This window comes from Phyllopteryx taeniolatus, chromosome 1 (genome assembly GCF_024500385.1).
Source record: "Phyllopteryx taeniolatus isolate TA_2022b chromosome 1, UOR_Ptae_1.2, whole genome shotgun sequence".
Taxonomy (NCBI): domain Eukaryota; kingdom Metazoa; phylum Chordata; class Actinopteri; order Syngnathiformes; family Syngnathidae; genus Phyllopteryx; species Phyllopteryx taeniolatus.
Window position 1 is genome coordinate 41,702,621 of NC_084502.1, and position 15,129 is coordinate 41,717,749.

At 43.9% G+C, this 15,129-nt stretch overlaps 1 protein-coding gene across 6 annotated transcripts in view; it reads right to left on the reverse strand.

The window, feature by feature from the left end:
* The window catches only part of syt2a (synaptotagmin IIa), a 97,184-nt gene that overhangs the window by 24,857 nt on the left and 57,198 nt on the right, over positions 1 to 15,129 (reverse strand). For all 6 annotated transcript variants that reach the window (XM_061796145.1, XM_061796176.1, XM_061796126.1 and 3 more), the window contains 2 exons: positions 5,165 to 5,365; positions 4,685 to 4,845 (listed from right to left, as the gene is read on the reverse strand). In XM_061796145.1, coding sequence (XP_061652129.1) covers positions 4,685 to 4,845; positions 5,165 to 5,360 — 357 coding nt within the window. In that variant the 5' untranslated portion in view covers positions 5,361 to 5,365. The remainder of the gene's footprint in view (positions 1 to 4,684; positions 4,846 to 5,164; positions 5,366 to 15,129) is intronic.

Below are 15,129 nucleotides of genomic sequence, written 5' to 3' on the forward strand. Positions count from 1 at the left end.
GTTGCAACCTGACTTGATTTCACTATTCCTTGGGTGACACCATTTGCTGTTAGCTAGTTTGTCTGTTTGTTTTTTAGGTATTCCCTAACTAGTATTTAAAAATGAGGCAATTACGTTGTCCTGACCTAGAAAACAGTATGCACTGAGTTAATCCAGAGAGGGGAAATATATATATATATATATATATATATGTGTTATATGGCGGTGACATGGAAATCCAGTCTAACATACCAACCATGCAATAAAAGTATGAGTTCTCAATCTTTGCTATGCTGTAACAACTGCCATACTAAAAATGACTGTTAGAAGTTTCACATGGAAATGGTCTAATCAAGCAATCATAAGAAGCTAATTTTTGTTAAACAAGACAATATTCCTGTTTCACGTCATATAACAAAGTTTAAGTATAATGGCAGTGCAGAGTTATTACATACACAATGCACAGTATTATTAGTCCAAGCTGTCACAAAATGCAAAGCTCCCTTCTCGAGAGGCACTGAAGGACAGAGCAATGAGGTAAAGCCAAACCAGTGACACAGTGATTCCTGACATGACTTCTGATAGTGAAGGCTGTTTGACAAAGGACGTTGACCTGAAAGAGAGCCATCATTCCTGCTGTCTCTTTAGCCTCTGACATCCTCACATATTTCCAGGTTTACACTGCTATTGTTTGTTACGCTTATTGTAACTAACTGTCCCAGCTACTACGGTATAAGCAATATGATTGGCCCCAAGGAGTGCGAGCATGAGTTTATAAACAGAAGTTAACAATGATGCAGCAGCGTTCACTTGGTCTGAGGGTTTGCCTTGTTTGAAAAATGGAAAATAAAAAAATACGTCCACGTGCTGGTTTGGAGCAATTGTTTTCATGTGGCTGAGAAACTACTTGCTTGTTTTTCATGTAGCTTTATGTGTTTTAAAGTCCAACTTTATGGCCAAGACCTTCAGTCATGCTTCCAATTCTTCAAGCTTGAGCAGTTTGCTCTTAAATTGTCCTTTCAGTTTTGATTCAAGTCGAGTATTGCTGACATTTCTATGGCTGTCATCTTGACAAAACAGGGATGTCTTCGTAAAAACCGGACGGTCCAGCTACTCTCTGGTCAGCTGAAAGAGGTGAGCTGGAACAGGGCGCATACACAGATAAAACACACACATTCTGACTGCACTCTTTTTTTTCTCCCCACACATAGAAACACTTGTCTTGCCCGCATGCGGTCTATCGTGCATGCTTAAACTCACGCCCTCTTGTAAACTCACACGATTGTCCTTATTTGTGGCATTCTCTACTTTTGTTGTTGTCAATGCATTTCATTCAAACATGCCAGGCCACAAAATGCAGGGTATGTTTCTTTCTGATGGCTGATGTACATTTGTAAATGAATTGCCTTGTAGCTTGGGCAATGACACTTTGAAAAGAGCACATTTTTGTCAGGACCAAAAATGTCTGACCTCATCATACTGCCTTGAGAATTTTCGCTTTTCCCCCAACTCCTGGGGAGGGCTCGGGGATAAAGACATGTTATGTCTGGATGCATGCCCTTTGCTCAACATGGTATGAATATCAAGAAGAGGATTCACCTGGAGAAACTTTGTGGTGACTAGCCTAATCTTTGGATGGACTGAAATCAGGATTGTGTGAGGACAGAAAATTTGGGGCAAACATTCGGGCACACCATCTCTCTCTCATCTATCACCTTGTATGTCAGCAGCATGGGTCATCCAGGAAAGTTACTCTCAAGTCAAGTTGTGGCCATTCAATGTTACCTACTGCAAGGGCGTACGCTGGTCTTTGTCAAGAGATACAAAACAAACAAGTCTGGTCTGTCGTGGAACTCTGAGCGTGTTTGCACAAGTGGGGCGCCAGTGAGTAAATTTCAGACTTCGGGAGGAATTCATTGGGTGTCATTGATCCTCTTTTGGATTTGCGTCGCACTATAACAGCCCATGATGGTGGAATCAAGCCCAAAGTTCACTGGTGGGTTGCGTTTGTATGACATTATCCAGCTCAGCCCTTGCACATGCATGTTAGTGATCACTAGTGAATTGCTGAGTGCACTAGTCATTCAAAAGGTTCAATCAAAGGAAGGGTTTCATATTCATTTCAAACTATTTGCATGAAAACAGGTATTTGTTGGGGTCACATTTCTGGATAGAACCATCTCTGTATCAAGACAGCAATTGGTGCGGCATGTCAGTTCAGTGGATTTTGCGAAGCAGCTTAATTGCTCCCAAAGATTCCTCAAGCACCGGCAGCACCTCAGCTTGCAAAGAACTAAGGAAGCCATAGCACTCATTGACATCATCAATGCAATTCATCCCTTCAAGCCCAGCCCACCCCACCGCTCCCCCCTCTGCACTGGTCTGCGCTTACTCAGAGTGGCCAGAGAGGGGCGCCGCGTGCTATCAGACCTACCGTAGGCAGAGAAGTCCACCACAGTCAAGATACACGGAGCACATATAAGACACAAAGCAGGAAGGAGGAGAGCAGAGACAAAGGAAGAGATTGAACTCACAGCAGACACCAAAGAAGGGTAATCACAGCAAATGCAGTCAGCTAGACTGTGGGGAGTGAGGAAAATGACATATAGGCCAACCTCCTCATTAGCACAATCATATCTTGTACAGCAGATCCATTGTGCCTTAAAATAACTTCTCTTTTAGATGTATTGCTACCCAACTGAATGAGTCGTCAAATCATCACTGAGGCATGCAAAAAATAATAATTATAAGACCTGCACAGGAACAATTGTTGTAACTGCTATTTTTATAATCACTCTTGAAAGGTTGCGAAAACAGTGTTGGGGGCTGAACTGAATAGATAGGACATGTCATTTTCCACTCAAATCCCAAAGCACAAGTGAGAGAGTGAGAGAGAAAGAGAGAGAGAGAGAGAGAGTGAGAGAGAGAGAGAGGAACAACAACATTTATGACAAATACATTACATAACAAAAGAAGAGAGAACAAAATAAAACAATCATGGTTGGTAAGAGTGTTATTTTCATCTGTAGAGAATACACTGACCTGGTTACAAACCCATTAAATAGAGCCATTGCTCATCAGCTACTGTATACTGCAGTTCAAAAGGTAGTAAGAAACATGGTTGGCCAATGGTTACAAAGCCCTTGGATAGAGCCTTTACCCATCAGTTACTGCATAGTTTAAAAAAAAAATAAGAAACGTGACCAATCCAGGGCAATTTTAGGTTTCTGTTGAGTCAAAGCTATGGCTGCATGCATGCACCCAGGGAAGGGAATCAAGAAACACATTGAACATTGCAATCCTACTTATGACCTCATCTTTCCTGATCATTGGCGGCATATTTGCTGTCAGCTGACTGTTAAATCCCAATTACAATAGAGTCCAGAAGTCACCCACCTTTTTGAAACTGAGGGCGACTTCTTGGATACATAGATTAATGCAAAGGGCTATCAGTTTTAAACACACTTCTGAAAAACAAATTTGCTTAAATGACCTTTGATTATACTCTGTTATTATTAATAATTAATGATATTCATCTATCTGAAGACACTGATCATGTTAATGATTTCTCACAATAATTTTCAACAATGATTTAACAAAGTAGGAAACAAATAAATATCAATATGAAACACTTTCTTTCCATAAATCTCTACAATCCGTTACATTTTCAAATGATCACTTCTAAAACATTAGTAGGAAATCAAAATGTCCCATCACATGTAAGCTATTTTTAAGACCAGGCCCATGGTCTACTCATTTGGTCCTTGGTGGCTTCTTGGTGCCTGCGGGCACGATGTTGGTGAAACCTGTGTTAGACCCATTTGTTTATACTTGTGGAAACAACAAGGGCCCTTTATTCAACACCTTTTTCAGCTAAAATGGGTACAAATGTGTCATTTTAACAATTCCAAATATGTCTGTCTGTCTATCTATCTACATCAGTGGAGACATTTATACACATATATACACCAACATAAGGGGTACTCCAAAGAAATCAAAAGCATCTAGTGTGCATGGGTGTAGTACTTCTTTCCAAATTATTATTGCTATCAACTGCCAGATATGCTAATTACAATGCTTATAGTCATTTTGTAGTCGTCGTAGGATAATTTCGATAACATCATTAGTATGCAAACATTTACCTGTTTTTAAAAGCTTATTGTATAAACGTAGGTTTCGGTTCACATGTAAAAGAAGACGTTCAATGTTTTAAGTCAATTGTCTGTAATTTGAAACTTAAAGACAGGTTTTAGATCTAGGAAAGCCATGGTTTTGACACTGTACTAACCGAGCGGCACATCTTTTACAACACCCAGGATTAAGAGAATAATATTTTTGAATAGAAGAATTGGGTAAATGGAAAAAAGCAGATAATCAACCAAGTTTAAGGAAATCTTTGCAAATAAGTGGGTTTTTTTTCTCCATTTAAAAGGCCTCAAAACATAACAAATTCTTGGGACAGGAGAAACTCCTAAAAGGTTTGCTTCAATTAACCAAGATAGAAAAGGTTGATTAAATTGTGTCCTCTTGTAGAACTATCAACTCAGCTGATAATTGGAAAAACAAAACCAGTTGTCTTAAAAAAAAGACTCATGTCCCTGCATGCGTCTATATCCCAATGTAAACCTTGTAGAAGTTATACTCAAAGGTTTATGAACCATTTAAAAATGGCTAAAATTACCCAAACCCTCCCAGTGTCACATACCTCTCCTCCTTTGAGGTTCTTCATCCCCATGTCACCCTTCCCCTTCTTGCCCTTCTTGTTCTTCTTCTTCTTGCAACAACATTTCTTGACGATGCAGAAGCAGCACGTTAGAATAAGTAAAGCAGCAACCACAGCAATGGCAACGATGGCCCAGGATGGCACTGAGGATGTAAACAAATCCACGTCAAGGTGAAACATTCCTAGCCTGAGAGGAAAGAAACAAATACTTTGACATTTGACCGACCATTCATTGAGCCTGTTACATGTCATGCTCTGGGCCAAATATATTTAGTAAGAGGTGCCATGCTGGCGATTAGATTGGGGAAAATTAGATTTCTGTGCCATTAGGGGGGCAGCCAGTGATCAATACTGAATAAAGTCGTAATGAGGCAGCCAATGCCTGCAGCAAAAGCAGAAAATCCAATTCCAAACCGGCTGCTTCGTCATCACAAGTTGATTGGAAGTTGGTTCGGTACTCACGTGGGATCTTATCGATTTCATTCAGAAACTTGTTTTTAATCTCGTCAAAGGCATCGTTCTTGCTGACTGGCTCGGTGGAGTTGTCTGCAGAGACGAGTGCGACAGGAGCAGGAGTCACAGTCAAGGCACTGGACTCTGTTGGCTTGGCAGCAACCATTGGCGTTGTCTGGTGCTTGACCGGGTTCCACTTATCCATTTAGGCTGCACACACAGTCCCAGAAAAAACATTAGGAAAACAGTCATTGCCCCCTCTGTCTGTAGCGTTTTGCTAGTGTTAAGCATGTACAGGTACTGTATATTCATTCATTTTGTAGGGAAAAAAAATGCTTGTTTATACGGGTGTTATTTACTTTTACCAACGTGGTTTAATACAGTAGTAAACTACACTTCACAGCAGTAGAGACAAGACACCGAACCAAAACAATTGTTCCTTATCCTTATTTAATTTGAACTGTTGTGGAACCCGACTGTAATACTCCATCCAAAAATAATAGCAATGTTTTCGGTTTCGTACTAATAAGCTTGAATTTTATGACAGCATACATAAATCAGTAAAATGCAAAAGCCTATAAATTGTAAGGGTTCTCGAACCAATAGGCACCTGCTTACCCCTTAATCATGTACTGTACTGTGTTTTAAAAGGGAGTATCAGTCTCAATGTCCCACACCAAGAAAAAAGCTGAGTAATTTAAACTTTTCATGCATAGTGGTCACTACAGTGGACAGCTATTCAAAAGCTTGTTTCTTCTACATTCATGAGTCTTGATGTCAAAATCGCACACGTCATTACAGTAGATTCTAGTGTGTCATCTCATACACTGCCACCCACTGGCCAGCTGTTTTAAGTGCATTGAAGGAATATCTGTTTCTTCGAGTGGAGGAGATGTAAATATCTCTATCTATCTATCTATCTATCTATCTATCTATCTATCTATCTATCTATCTATCTATCTATCTATCTATCTATCTATCTATCTATCTATCTATCTATCTAACAATGAAAGGTATGTACTATAATTGCTGAAATGGAGTCTTTTTGTGATCGGAGAGAATAACATGAAGTATTTCATAGTTCACAGTTTTATTCACGGTTTTGTTAAAAATATATTTCATCAAGTAATGTTCAAACACAGGTCATCCAGCCTGAAGAGTAATAAAAACCCTTCCTGATGGAGGTTGCCTTAATTAATGAATAAAAGGGTTGAGGTCAATGCTGGTATATTAATGAATATAATGATAAATGTGAAAGTATTAAAAATGCATGATGAAGCCATTTCTATTCCCTGAACCCTTTGGCCCTGTACCATTTCATCCATTTTTACCAACAGATACATATTCTGTACAATGATTGACTGTGGCAGCCTGCGCTACGGTCTGACTCTGCAGTGGTTCCAAGATATTTCACAACACAGTGAGTTCAGTGGGCAATGATTTGAGTTCACTTGGTGACAATATTTATGAGAACTAACCATCAATCCTCAGTTATACATCACTTTTGTTTTGTTTGCTTGTCGCCTAATGCTCGAGCCAATTGTGCCTGACCGATAAAGGTGTTAGGAGAAACAAAAGAAACATCCACACACCATTCTGTCGTGTTTCCACGCGCCGAAGAAATGTTCAATCTGAGCTCTTATCGGTTCCAGAAATCACAGTGTGACAAGTGCAGCTGGAAGCGACCGGCCAACAGACTGATGACTGATTGGGCGAGAGCAGAGAAGGACAACAAGAATAACAAGAGTAGACTCTTGTTGCTTTTTCTAACATCATGGTGATATGGTTGACAAGCAGGATTTTCCCATTTCTTCAGTGCCAATCCTCAAGTTAGTGGCGAAATTTCAACCTCCATTCATTGCCACATATGAATTATTCAGATTGAATTTGACAATGAGAAGGATGAGCTCATGTCACTCACAGTCATCTAAATACTGTGTATATATATATATATATATATATATATATATATATATATATATATATATATATATATATATATATATATATATATATATATATATATAATTACTTGTGCTGCTGTTGTCACAAACGGTGTTGTTGATATATTACGTTAAGGGGAAATGTGATATATACTTTCATTAAATTGTGTTTATTGTGTACATTGGGGTTCACCCCGGTGGACAAGAGGGTAGCCTCCCTCCGCCTTCGGGGGGAGGGAGGGACGGACGTATCCTGACTGTTGTTTTTCCCAAACAGCAGTTCAAAGTACCCACCCGTTTTGGAGTCCTTGGAGGGGGTGATGGAGAGCGCTCCTTCTGGGGACTCCCTTGTTCTTCTGAGGGACTACAATGTTCATGTGGGCAATGACAGTGAGACCTGATTGGAAAGAACGGCCCCCTTGATCATTACCCGAGCGGTGTTCTGTTGTTGGACTTCTGTGCTCGGATTGACCACAACGAATACCATGTTCAAGCATAAGGGTGTCCATAGTTGCACATGGCACCAGGACACCCTAGACTTTGTGGTCGTGTCATTGGATTTGCGGCCACATGTCTTGGAGGGGCGGAGGTGTGAACTGATCACCACCTGGTGGTGAGTTGGCTGTCATGGTGGGGAAGATGCCGGTCTGACCTGGCAGGCCCAAACGTATTGTGAGGGTCTGCTGGGAACGTCTGTCAGAATCCCGTGTCAAAAGGAGTTCAACTCCCACCTATGGCAGAACTTCACCCACGTCCTGGGGGAGGCGGGGACATTGAGTCCAAGTGGGCCATGTTCCGCGCCTCCATTGCTGAGGCGGCCGACCGGAGCTGTGGCCATAAGATGGTCGGTGCCTATCGTGGCGGTAACCTCCGAATTCGTTGGTGGACACCAGCGGTGAGGGATGCCGTCAAGAAGGAGGTCCTTTTTGGCCTGTGAGACTCCTGAGGCAGCTGATGGGTACCGCCTGCTCAAGCGGAATGCAGCTTTTGTGGTCACTGAGGGAAAAATCTGGGCGTGGGAGGAGTTCAGTGAGGGAATAGAGAATGACTTATGGGCGGCTTCAAGGAAATTCTTGTCCACCATCCGGAGTCTCAGGAGGGGGAAGCAGTGCACCATCAACACTATGTATAGTGAGGATGGGGTGCTGTTCATAGGGTGAGAAGCTCGGTCAACCGAGAGAGGCTCAAAGTAGAGCCGCTGCTCCTCTGCATTGAGAGGAGCCAGATGAGGTGGCTCGGGCATCAGATTAGGATGCCTCCTGGACGCCACCCTGGTGAGGTGTTCCGGGAACGTCCCACCGGAAGGAGGAGACGGGATCCCCCCAGAAGAGCTGGGTGAAGTGGCTGGGGAGAAGGTTTCTGGGCTTCCCTGCTAAAGCTACTGCCCCTGAGACCTGACCTCGGATAAGCGGAAGAAAATGGAAGGATGGTTGGATAAATTGTGATTATATTGCATTTATATCAATGTATTTGTTGTTGTTCAGAATCTTACCAAACTACTCTAATTGTATTAACATTTACAGATATCTGCTCAACCACTAATCTCCACTGCTCTGAGGGCGACAGCGAGGACGGACAGAAAGGACAAAGACTAACATTTTACAACTGCCATTACAGACAGCTTTTAGCAGAATTTCAAGCAAAATTTACAATTTTTTTTACTTCGGGGAATCAGTCACACTTGAGACAATTCCCAAGCTAAAGAGATGGAATAGTAGTTTTTTGGCCTAAGTCTAAATGTTTGCACTATGACTTTCATTGGCTAATTAGAGATGAACATAAAGTACAGACATGGTTCTCCAAATAGTTTGCTCCAGTGTTCCAACGCTTAAATCATGATCCAAAAAATAACAAAGAGAATCATCTGTAGTTTTTTGACAATCCATTCACTAAATGTGACATTTTGTGAAAAATGAAAATGTTAACCTAATGATGTGGTGCTGGAGGAAATGTCAGAGGATCTCCACAGTAATTATGATGGATCCTCTGGGCTCCTTGGACATTTGTATAACATCTCATAGCAATCCATCAAAGTGTTGTAGAGACACTGCAGTGGCGAACGGACATTGAGAGACACAGTGTTTTCAGTTCAATCATATTTGAGTACCCCTCCTTGAGCCGTCACCTTATTGTGGTGGAGGGGCTTGTGTGTCCCAATTATCCTAGGAGCAAAGTTGTCTGGGGCTTTATGCCCCTGGCAGGGTCACCCATGACAAACAGCTCCTAGGTGAGGGACCAGACAAAGCATGGCTCAAAGCCCGCGTATGATGACGACAAACGATGGACTCAGTTTTCCCTTGCCGGGACACGGGTCACCGGGGCCCCCCTCTGGAGCCAGGCCTGGAGGTGGGACTCGAAGGCAATCGTCTGGTGGCTGGGCCTGCACCCATGGGGCCCGGCCGGGTACAGCCCGAAAGGGTAACGTGGGTCACCCTTCCCGTGGGCTCACCACCTGTGGGAGGGACCATAGGTGTCGGGTGCAGTGCGAGCTGGGCGGTGGCAGAAGGCAGAGACCTTGGCGATCCGATCCCCGGCTACAGAAGCTGGCTCTAGGGACGTGGCAGGGAAAAAGCCAGAGCTGGTGTGTGAAGTCGAGAAGTTCTCTGGCAGGGAAAGAGCCAGAGCTGGTGTGTGAAGTCGAGAAGTTCCAACTAGATATAGTCGGACTCGCCTCCACACACAGCTTGGGCTCTGGTACCAGTCCTCTTGAGAGGGGTTGGACTCTCTTCCACTCTGGAGTTGCCCACGGTGAGAGGCGCCGAGAAGGTGTGGCTATACTTATTGCCCCCAGGCTCGGCTCCTGTACGTTGGGGTTGGACGAGAGGGTAGCCTCCCTCCGCCTTAGGGTGGGGGACAGGTCCTGACTGTTGCTTGTGCCTATGCACGAAACAGCAGTTCTGAGTACCCACCCTTTTTGGAGTCCTTGGAGGGGGTGCTGGAGAGTGCTCCCGCTGGGGACTCCATCGTTCTGCTGGGGGACTTCAATGCTCACGTGGGCAATGACAGTGAGACCTGGAAGGGCGTGATTAGGAGGAACGGCCCCCCCGATCAGAACCCGAGTGGTGTTCTGTTATTGGACTTCTGTGCTCATCATGTTCAAGCATAAGGGTGTCCACACGTGCACTTGGCACCAGGACACCCTAGGTCGCAGTTCAACGATCAAGTTTGTGGTCGTATCATCAGACTTGCGGCCGCATGTCTTGGACACTCGGGTGAAGAGAGGGGTGGAGCTGTCAACTGATCACCACCTGGTGGTGAGTTGGCTCCGATGGTAGGGGAATATGCCGGTCCGACGTGGCAGGCCCAAACGTATTGTGAGGGAATGCTGGGAACGTCTGGCAGAATCCCCTGTCAGAAGGAGTTTAAACTCTCACCTCTGACAGAACTTTGCTCATGTTTTCTGGGGTGGCGGGGGACATCGAGTCCGAGTGGACCATGTTCCGCGCCTCCATTGCTGAGGCGGCTGACCGGAGCTGTGGCCGTAAGGTGGTCGGTGCCTGTCGTGACGGCAATCCCCGAACCCGTTATGCCGTCAAGCTGAAGAAGGAGTCCTATCGGGCCTTTTTGGCCTGTGGGACTCCTGTGGCAGCTGATGGGTACCGGCTGGCCAAGCGGAATGTAGCTTTGGTGGACGCTGAAGCGAAAACTCGGGTATGGGAGGAGTTCGGTGAGGCCATGGAGAAAGACTTCCGGACAGCTTCGAGGAAATTCTGGTCCACCATTCGGTGTCTCAGGAGAGGAAAGCAGTGCACCACCAACACTGTGTATAGTGGGGATGGGGCGCTGCTGACCTCGACTCGGGATGTTGTGAGTCGGTGGGGAGAATACTTCAAATACCTCCTCAATTCCACTGACACGCCTTCCCATGAGGAAGCAGAGTCTGGGTTCTCTGAGGTGGGCTCTCCTATCTCTGGGGTTGAGGTCACCAAGGTGGTTAAGAAGCTCCTCGGTTGCAAGGCCCCGGTGGTGGATGAGATTCGCCCGGAGTTCCTAAAGGCTCTGGATGTTGTGGGGATGTCCTGATTGACACGCCTCTGCAACATCGCGTGGACATCGGGGACAGTGCCTCTGGATTGGCAGACTGGGGTGGTGGTCCCCCTTTTTGAGAAGGGGGACCGGAGGGTGTGTTCCAACTACAGGGGGATCACACTCCTCAGCCTCCCTGGTAAGGTCTATTCAGTGGTGCTGGAGAGGTGGGTTCTCCGGAAAGTTGAATCTCAGATTCAGGAGGATCAGTGTGGTTTTCGTCCTGGCCGTGGAACAGTGGACCAGTTCGACCGTGTCCCTCGGGGGGTCCTGTGGGGGGTGCTTCGGGAGTATGGTGTACCGAAACCCCTGCTACAGGCTGTTCGGTCCCTGTACGACCGGAGTCAGAGTTTGGTCCGCCTATCCGGCAGTAAATCGGACTTGTTCCCGGTGAGGTTTGGACTCCGCCAAGGCTGCCCTTTGTCACCGATTCTGTTCATAACCTTTATGGACAGAATTTCAAGGCGCAGCCGAGGTGTAGAGGGGGTCCGATTTGGTGGCCTCAGTATTGCAGTATAGCTTCATCAAGCCCTGAACTCCAACTCTCACTGGAGTAGTTTGCAGCAGAGTGTGAAGCAGCTGGGATGAGAATCAGCACCTCCAAATCTGAGCTCATGGTCCTCGGTCGGAAAAGGGTGGCGTGCCCTCTCCAGGTCGGGGATGAGATCCTGCCCCAAGTGGATGAGTTCAAGTATCTTGGGGTCTTGTTCACGAGTGAGGAAAGAATGGAACAGGAGATCGACAGGTGGATCGGTGCAGCGTCTGCAGCGATGCAGACTTTGTATCGGTCCGTTGTGGTAAAGAATGAGCTAAGCCGAAAGGCGAAGCTCTCAATTTACACTTTGTTGTTTACACACACTTTGTATCACTTTGAAACCTCACTCAGTGACACATGATTAAAGTGTGGATATCATATAAAACATGCAAACTTGGATCTTTCCGCATTTTGAACTTTATTTCGCTTCGTCAATAGCGTCTCTGTGATTCAGATTGCTGTTACTATGGTGACAGTAAGTTAGGTTGATACCATGGCACTCGAAAGTAAAGCACTCCTATCTATGGTGTAAAATTTGAATTGAGTAATGGCATGACTTCAATTTTAATACAGCAGTCTTGCTAGCATATGCCCCTCTCTCTCTAATTTCTGCAGTTATTAAGTGTATGTACATGTTTGCAAATTATTGCTCACAACTAACTATCAAACTTTGTATATCATTCTTTTGTTTTGTAAGATATTTAAAGGTAAACAGAAACAGAGTCACAAACCAATCTTTTTAGTTCCTTCTATATCATTACGAAGCACATTCATGTGGTACCGACTATATTATTAAAACTGCCATCACAATATGATCTCATACCTGGATCACCCTTCCAGTCGACCAAGCATGATGCAACTAGCATGGACAACAAGCATTTGCTCCATCAATAAATAATAAAAAAAAGAGAGAAAAAACAGTACTGAATTTGCACAATAATTTTATGTTAGGAGGCCAATTTGATTACACAGCCTTTCCTGACAATGTGTTATGATACGAGGCAGCTTTATTGTAAGCTATAACGATAGCGATGCTATGCTAATACAGCCATGCTGCCACTATACTCTCATGACATAGCTTAGCTGTACAATGTGCCATACCACAACAAGAAGTGGAGCAGACTAAAAAGTGTACATTTCTACTGAAAGTTTCAAGAAAAAAAAAAAAGTTTCTTCGAACTCAGTCATACCTGACATCACATGAAACTTGGCAAGCTCAGCAAGCTTGAAGTTACAGTAGTTAATAAAGGTTTTATGATGGCGGATTATCGCTATTTCCATGACTTCCAATGTGCGAAAAGTTTGCCTTTTGAGGGTCCACTGTATTTTTATTGTCTCAAATGCTATTGCAACACGTGTGTGGATAACCACAAGTAACCCTCTTGAATACCATAGTTTCTGTCCCTAAACAACTGACTTGGTGTTTTAAAGGTTTAAAAATGAAATCCAAACAGTTTCTTAGATGTAGTAGATGCAGCCTCACGCCAAGCACTTATTCTAATACACACATAAAATACTGCATCTGCATACATTATGTACCGGTATGTATGATACCCTGCAACAATAGAAAAGCAGATAACAAGGCTTTAATTGTGGCAGAGAGAGTTTATAGGTAGCCTATTAGCGTCCAGGTAGGATCTGGAAAGAGAAAACAACCCAAGGAGGGTGTGCTCAAGTCATGCAGCTGTTCTATTACACAACAACAAGTACGCTGCACGGCAATTAATTAACTATTTGTCCTTTGTTTCTCCGACCCTGACAACTTCCCTCGACACTGCTACACACAGCTGTCTGCAAGTGGCCAATCTGTGTGTGTGTGTGTGTGTGTGTGTTTGTGTGTGTTTGTGTGTGTGTTGTGTGTGTGTGTGTGTGTGTGTGTGTGTGTGTGTGTGTGTGTGGAAATTAATGAGTATGTCTGTGTGTTAAATGCAATTTTGAATTTCCATCCATTCAAAATCTAAAATCACTTTAATCCTTACTTTCCAAATGGCTTCTGTCAACAAGGAGAAAACTGGTCATAGGACTCATGTGACTGCAGCTCAGGGCAACATTCAGGAGCAGTGGGGCGGCAAATTAACTATTGAATATTAGGCACTGTGAAAAGGTTGCCGTATTCAAAGGGAGACAACAGCAATGGCTGCTCGGCTGTCACAGGTCAGCAGATGAACGGGTCCTCAAAGATAAAGAGCAATCTGTGTAATGTGATCACTCAGCCCACACTGAGGCTACTGTCATCTGTGACATTACTTGGTTATTTGTGGTTGTAGTTTGTGGCCTTCACCCCAACTGCCTGTGCAGCTACATTTCTTCCAAGTCTCACTAAAGTGACTGCGAGAGAAAGTTTATCACTTAATTCACAAAATCAAAGTGGTAGGCGCGTTATCGCAGAAGCTGCACGTGTAGACTCTAATTTTGTGTTAGCACTTTTCATGCTGAGAGAATCTTTTATCCAAATCTCATTGAGCTATTTTGGGTATGAAGCTGCATAAAGCTGCTATCATTTAATTAGCACTCTATGCATCATATTATAACGAATATAGGCTTGACTATACACATAACCCAGATGACCTCTGACCTCTCTTAACTGAGCTCCAACATCACTGAAAAAGCAGTCCGAAACTCTCCTGCTTGTCATTTTTATTGTGGTGAACAACTTGTGAGACAAATTATACAAACAACTATTAGGTTCTCTATTTGTGTCCGGCAACAGTGCGGACTTCAGGTCGCTTCCTTTCACATCGCAATGGAGTCTGTTGCTCGGTGGAACTGTATTGACCACATGCATAGGGATTCATTGGAACTATTGTCAACCGTGACCATTTTACCAATCTTTTAGAGCCATTTGACAATTGGGCCTTTGTTGGCGTTGGTCAGATAGGGGGGGGGGGGGGGGGGGGGGTGCTCAAACTCTGCCTGATTATGGTATGTGTAAACCTTACTTTGAATGTGTCACAGAGAGCACTGATGCTATCAAGAGGGCAGAGTTGAGATGGTTACTTTGTTTCAATTACAGATCATTCGCAGCTTTGTTCCTGAACTCTTGCTACTACTCTGTAGTAATGCACTCCTCCTGAAATGGGCTAGGAACTCCCAAAGTCGCAATGGTTTCATTTTGCCAAGTTCTAAGAGGATTACAGGGAGATACTGATGGCGACATTGCTTGTTATTTACCACTGAAGGTTGAGATAATGTGAGGATCGTGGTCTAAGCAGAGTGCATTCTAATGGATGGTGGAAACTACCATCGCTAAAGAAGAAATGCTCTACTGCTTCTATCATCAGCATTTATTAAATGTTTAGAAATTGCACATACATAGAGTCCTAACGTTGAACTGAGAAGTTTCTTTTAAGCATTTCACATTTGTGTCATAGAGCTGCCTTAAGCGCTACCTTTGTGTTTATTCCTTGAAATTATTTAGCACCACATTTTAATAACAATAATCAAAATATGTCAAAGGTTCAATCCTACAG